The sequence below is a fragment of the Capricornis sumatraensis genome, chromosome 5 (genome assembly GCF_032405125.1).
Source record: "Capricornis sumatraensis isolate serow.1 chromosome 5, serow.2, whole genome shotgun sequence".
NCBI classification, from domain to species: Eukaryota; Metazoa; Chordata; class Mammalia; order Artiodactyla; family Bovidae; genus Capricornis; species Capricornis sumatraensis.
Window position 1 is genome coordinate 118,202,501 of NC_091073.1, and position 6,342 is coordinate 118,208,842.

The 6,342-nt window shown below is 65.8% G+C and overlaps 1 protein-coding gene across 3 annotated transcripts in view; it reads left to right on the forward strand.

The window, feature by feature from the left end:
- The window catches only part of AGAP3 (ArfGAP with GTPase domain, ankyrin repeat and PH domain 3), a 56,170-nt gene extending 50,589 nt beyond the window's left edge, over window positions 1-5,581 (forward strand). For 2 of the 3 annotated variants that reach the window (XM_068973485.1, XM_068973486.1), the window contains 7 exons: window positions 22-160; window positions 1,524-1,657; window positions 3,337-3,491; window positions 3,576-3,666; window positions 3,762-3,984; window positions 4,613-4,868; window positions 4,983-5,581. In XM_068973485.1, the coding sequence (XP_068829586.1) occupies window positions 22-160; window positions 1,524-1,657; window positions 3,337-3,491; window positions 3,576-3,666; window positions 3,762-3,984; window positions 4,613-4,868; window positions 4,983-5,189 (1,205 nt within the window). In that variant the 3' untranslated portion in view covers window positions 5,190-5,581. The remainder of the gene's footprint in view (window positions 1-21; window positions 161-1,523; window positions 1,658-3,336; window positions 3,492-3,575; window positions 3,667-3,761; window positions 3,985-4,612; window positions 4,869-4,982) is intronic. The other variant, XM_068973488.1, reaches the window with a different exon arrangement.
- Window positions 5,582-6,342: the final 761 nt, after the last annotated feature.

The following is a 6,342-nucleotide window of genomic DNA, read 5'->3' on the forward strand; positions in this document are numbered from 1 at the left end:
CCCCCACCCCCCCACCCCCAGGTACCCCCCACCCGGCTGGCAGCCCAGCCTGGGCTGGTCCGCACCCCGAGGGGCTGCACCAGCGCGCCTGCTCTGTGTCCAGTGCTGACCCGTGGACTGAGGCCGCTGCCCTGCCCCCAGGTACGCAGGACCCAGTGAGGCCGGGAGAGGAGCAGGGTTCCCCCCCACACTGCCCCGAAACAGCCCTCCAGGTCTCAGCGGAGGGGGGCCAGGCGTGCCTGGGAAACAGGGAGTCGGGGGTGGCCACGCCTGGGGCCTTCGCCAGCAGCCGGCACTGGAGACCTTCCCTGCCTTTGCAGCCCCCCTGCCAACCTCTGCTGGCCCCAGGCGGCGCTGGTGGCACTGGCATCGCCATCAGCCCCCTGTGCAGCCAGCTCATCAGCCTCGCTGCAGGGGAACGGGGAGGGAAGCCAGGGTTGGGGGGAGTGGCGCTGGGGGCTTTGAAGGCAGGAAGGGGCCCCTGCAGATGAGATCAAGGAGTGGTCCAGACAGGGAGTTTCTCCCCACACTGCCTCTGCAATAGGCCAAGGCCCCTCCCCAACCTCCCAGGTGGTCAGGAACCTCCCTTCCCACATCCCTCGCTCTCTTTACCTCTTTACCGGGGGTCGCTGTCTGGACCTTGCTCACGTGGCTCTTCCCCTTACCTCTCCCCTGCCTCTTCAGCAGGTGGCTCACTCTCACCTGCATCCTGACCCTCAGCCCTGATCCATCAGTCAGTGCAGCTCAGCGAGGGTGTGGACGGGAGGAGACCCCCCACCCCACCCCGGGGCCGGTGCACCTGCTGCCCCCCACTCCCCACTCCGGGCAGCGGAGCATCAGCTCCTCCCAGAGACCCTTCGCAGGTCCCCACTAAGCCCCCTGCCCCAGCTCGGACAGTGGGAGGGGCTGGCCGCCCACAGCCCAGGGTCTGCTCCCACGTCCCACGCCAAGCCCAGGCCCCCCCGGGGATGGGGGGTGGAGGCCTGGCCAGGGCAGGTCACCGTCCAGGGGCCGTGCCGGCCTCCATAGGCCGCTCTGTTGAGTCTGGAAGGCGGCAGCCAAGCAGGGAGGGAGGGCGCCGCGTGTCTGCCTCTAATGAAGTTTGACATTTAGTGGTGAGCGCCGGGCGGGGTGCGGGAGACGGGAGCTTGATTAGCGCGCTCTAATTGACAGTAATTAGGCAGCTCCCTGATTGTCTCTAATTCTGCTATTAATTGTGAGGAGCTGGGAGTGTGATTGAGGATAAATTTGGTGCGGAGCTGCTGGGGTTTCAGCTCCCCACGAGCGAGTTCCCGGCCGCCTTCCGCCCCTCTGGGCTGCAGAGCCTGGCTTCCCCCTGCCTTCCCCCTGCTCTGCCTGAGTTTCCCACTCTCTCCTCCTCCAGGCCTGGGGCTCCGGGGTAGGGTTGGGTTGGGGGGAGAGGGCGGGAGGGGCTGCTCCCCCGGGTGGGTGCCCCAGCTGCAGGTCAGGGTGCTGCCCCCTCCCCGCTTCCCACACGTCTCCGCCTCTCCCTCACCAGCCAGTGGCCCCGCTGAGGTGCTCAGCTCCAGCCCCAAGCTGGAGCCCCCCCCATCTCCCCACTCCAACCGGAAGAAGCACCGGAGGAAAAAGAGCACCGGGACCCCCCGACCAGACGGCCCCAGCAGTGCTGCTGAAGGTTAGGGGGACCCCCCGAGGGAAACCGGGGCACAGGAGGTGGGCAGGGGGACTTGGGGATCGTCCTCCTCAAAACGTCATGCCCACGTACCCTCTTGTCTGTATTCAGTTAAGCACTTTCCGATAATAATTTCCCATAACAGCAGCTCCATACCTTCTGGTCATTTAGACCTGGTGTTTTAGGAAGAAAGCTCCTTCTTTGGCCTAACTTCACCCCTCGTGAAAACGTGGGCTTCCTTCGTTTACTCTCATCGAAGGTAGAAGACGGCAGGCTGCCAGTCCCATACCTCTTCCTGGGTGACGCAGGCAGGACCTGTGTTCCCTGCGTCTCGCGTAGCGCCCGTCGAGTTTTTAAGCATCCGCGTGTCAGGCTGAGTCTCTCCTTAGTCGTCTTTGGGCAGAGAAGCCCCCGCTCCTCAGATGTTTTCCATGGGTTCTTCCTCCTAGCTCCTTATTCATCACAGTGCTGCTCGTCTGGTTTTCCTCACATCCTCTTCGAAGTGTGTCTCTTCTCAGTGGCTGGAGTCCCTCTGAAAGTTTAACTTAGCTGGATGCACAGTTGCTGGGCTCTGCTCCCATGGCAGGGGCAGGGCTGTGGGGAGACCCTCACTAAAGGAAACAGCGGCTTCTGCATAGCCGGCCTGTGACACAGGGGTGCCTGGCGCTCATGGCCCAGGGGCCCGTCTGGACCAGGGAACTGTGTCCCCATGGATGATCAGGGCCGTGGGGTTCAGAGACGGTGGGGCGCGAGGTGAGGCGGAATGGTGGAGCCTGGGGAGAGAAAGGTTCCAGCTTTTGCCATGAAGATGGTTCTGTTCAGGGCTTCTCGAAGCGGGAGCCCAGCCCCGAGGACTTCCTGGGTGGAGGGGGAGTCAGTGTCACAGGGGCCACGAGAGGCTGCCCTGCAGAGCCTGTGGGCTCATCTCTGCAGCCCCCACAGCACACTTCTGCTGGTCAGGAGCTGTGTGCCCCCTGGGGAGGGGTGGCGAGCGGGGGTGAGCATCAGGAGTGAGGCTCACAGGGATGGTCTGCTGGGGGCACAGAGCCTGAAGCAGCGCCCGCCCCCACACTGCTGGGGGGGGGGGTCACAGTTCAGCCCCCAGGACTTGTGACCACACACATCTGCGGGTCCCTGTCTGCTCACACGTCCCAGGTGGTCTGTGGAGGAAACGGAGGCTGCTCCCCACCCCTGCCCTCCCTGTCTGCCTGTGCCAGGGGAGGTGGGGAGGGGCCTGGCTCCCAGGAGCCCCACGCTGATGCCGTCAGGAATATTGGGTTTAATGAGCTGCAAAATGAGGCGGCTGCAGCTGACATGTACGGATGGTGCCCACACCCGCCTCCAACACCCCCACACACACACCCCTGCCCCCCGGCATTGCCTCCCAGCGCCCCGGCGCATCTTCTCCAGACACTGGGCTCCGCTTTCTCCGGGAAGCACCCCTCTGACTTCCAGACCTGTTCCTGGCCGCACCGGGGCTGCCAACAAACCTTGCGTCCCACCTTTTCCACCCAGGCTCCACAGGTGGCCAGGCTGGCGGGCTGCTCTTCGCACCCCCACTTCCCCGCCTGACGGGGAGCCCCAGGAACACAGTCCTCCAGGCCGGGACCCCGGAGGGGCTGCATGTGCGTGCGACAGGGGCCCTGCCCTGACGGGTGTGTGTGCCCTGTGTGTGCCTGCAGAGGCCGAGGAGTCCTTCGAGTTCGTGGTGGTGTCCCTCACCGGGCAGACGTGGCACTTCGAGGCCTCGACGGCCGAGGAGCGGGAGCTGTGGGTGCAGAGCGTGCAGGCCCAGATCCTCGCCAGCCTGCAGGGCTGCCGCAGCGCCAAGGACAAGGTGGGCGCGGGGCAGAGGGGCTGGGGGTGGGTGCCCCAGGCTGGCTTCCTTACTCACTGGCCACCCCCCTACCCATCCCTTCAGACTCGACTGGGGAACCAGAACGCAGCTCTGGCCGTGCAGGCCGTGCGCACCGTCCGGGGCAACAGCTTCTGTATTGACTGCGACGCCCCCAGTGAGTCCTGGGGCGGTGGGACCAGGCTGGGCGCTCCGGGTGGGGGGAGCTCGAGGGTGGAGGGGGCGGCTCCATCACCTCCTCTCCTCGCCTAGATCCAGACTGGGCCAGCCTGAACCTGGGCGCGCTCATGTGCATCGAGTGCTCCGGGACGCACCGGCATTTGGGAGCTCACCTTTCCCGGGTCCGTTCACTTGACCTCGACGACTGGCCACCTGAGCTGCTGGCCGTCATGACCGCCATGGGCAACGCCCTGGCCAACAGCGTCTGGGAGGGGGCCCTGGATGGCTATGCTAAACCGGGGCCCGACGCCTGCAGGTGAGGGCATGAGGCCCTGGGTGCCCCTGCCGGGTAGGGGGATTGGGGGAGGGGGGCCCCAGCTGTGGCAGGGCTGCAGGCTGGAAGGGTTAAACCCGGCCGTTGCTCTGCTCGGCAGTGGGCCCTGGGGGTGCCTTCTGCCTGTCACTCAGAGCCTCACAACGGCCAGGCCTTTCTCCGCAGTTATCAGCATGTCGTAGGGCTGGGGATGCGCAGGGCCCTATCGCGCGGTGGCGCAAAGGCTACAGCTGGAGCGCAGAGATGCAGAGAATAGGTGGTAGATAGATAGGGTCGTGCGTGGACCCCGAGGGCTGGCCCCGCCTCCTTTGTTCCTGCAGGGCCAGATAAGCTGCCCACCCCCGGCCCCCAACCCTGCCTGGAATCTGCCCGCCCTCACGGCCCCCTGAGTCCCCGGCACCCCCCCTCCCCCGCACATCCCCGTCGCCCCTAGGGGGTCTCCCCCAAAGAGTTCCATCCAGTATCTCCGACACCCTCTGCGCCACCCGCTGCCCCCAACCGCCCCGGGTCCCTCGGGCTGGTCTTTCCTCTGGTCCTGGCCCCCTACCCCCAGCCTCGCTCTCTCGGTCCCCTGACCGCCCCCCCGGCCTGGCCCTGCTTGTGCCCACAGAGAGGAGAAGGAGCGCTGGATCCGGGCCAAGTATGAGCAGAAGCTCTTCCTGGCCCCACTGCCCAGCTCGGACGTGCCGCTGGGCCAGCAGCTGCTCCGGGCGGTGGTGGAGGACGACCTGCGGCTGCTGGTGACACTCCTGGCGCACGGATCCAAGGAGGAGGTGAACGAGACCTACGGTGACGGGGACGGGCGGACGGCCCTGCACCTGTCCAGCGCCATGGCCAATGTGGTCTTCACGCAGCTGCTTATCTGGGTGAGTTGGGGGGCCCTTCCTGATCTTCCTGACATCCGTCCTCCCCACCGCCCCCCACCTGGGGGGGAACCCACACCTTTCCTGCCAACCGTGAGAACGTGCTTCCTTCTGCAGTACGGGGTGGACGTGCGGAGCCGGGATGCCCGCGGCCTGACCCCGCTGGCCTACGCTCGCCGCGCCGGCAGCCAGGAGTGTGCCGACATCCTCATCCAGCACGGCTGCCCCGGGGAGGGCTGCGGTGTGACCCCTGCCCCCAGCAGAGAGCCGGCCAATGGCACTAGCACCTCCGCCGAGCTGCACCGCAGCCCCAGCCTCCTGTGAGCCCCAGGAGGAGGCCGGAGGGGCCAGGACTGGCGCCGGGGCCCGGGCACCCACCTCCCTCCAGGCCCTGGGGGAGACGAGAGACACAGAGGCTGAGACCCAAGGACCCGGGAAGAGTCTGGGAGGAGAGTCAGACGGGAAGGTCAGAGGAGACGCCCAGGACTCCAGCCACCGCAGGTGTTTGGCCCCTGCCCGGCCGGCGCTGCTGCAAAGGGACAGGACGCTTTGAGGGTGCTGTGAGAGGAGGGGAGCAGGACCTCGCCCTCCTCCAGGTTCCCGCCTTCTCGTGCCAGCCCCTCATAGGGCCCCCGACCCAGAGATGGGAGCCTGGGTGGGCCAGAGGTCCCATGTAAATGTGTACATTGCAATATTTATGTTTGTGTACATACTTGGTGTGTGTGTGTGATGAGCCAATAAACCAGACCGTGTGTGTGGGGGGGCTGGCTGTGACCTTTCATCTCCCCACCCTTCTGAGAAAACACCCCTTGGGGCTCTGCTTCTGCGTCCCTGTCCTCTCGGCTGTACTTTGGGGTGCCCCTCCACCCCGCCCAGCCCCCGCCATGGGCTTCTCTCAGCCCCTTTCTCCAGGCATGTCGTTGAGTCTGTCAGCCACCCCGGGAGGGGAGACTGGCCCTGTGCTTCCCACTGGGAGCTCCCTGCCGTTCCCCATCACCCTCACAGAGGTTTCCTGTTGGTCTCCTTGTTTTCATCCGTGTGCTGTCAAGTAGCCTTATTAACGCCATGCCTGTGCTGGCCAGGGGTCACCCACAGAGAGGGCAAGAGTCGTCCGGGAACCAGCCCCACAGCCAGGCGTGCAGGGGTCAGCGCCCAGGAGAGTCTGAGGACGTGATGGGATGAGGGGGGCTCGTGCCAGGGGAGGAGACACATCGCCTGCCGACCGCAGGACGGTCCCCTGGACTGCCCCCAGCCTCCGCGCCAAGCCAGAGGCAGGACCCGGGGCCCCTGCTTGTCCCTCACACTGTCCCTTAGTCTCGCTATAAAGATGACCCAGAGAAAACCTCTGCATGTGCTCTTGAAGAACTTACCAGGTTAGGGTCCCCGCTCTGGAGGGTGCCTGTCGCCACCCTGCTGGTGGCCCTTGTGCATGGTGGGTGTGGTGGGCTGGCGGGCTCTGCCAGGGGGAAATTAACCA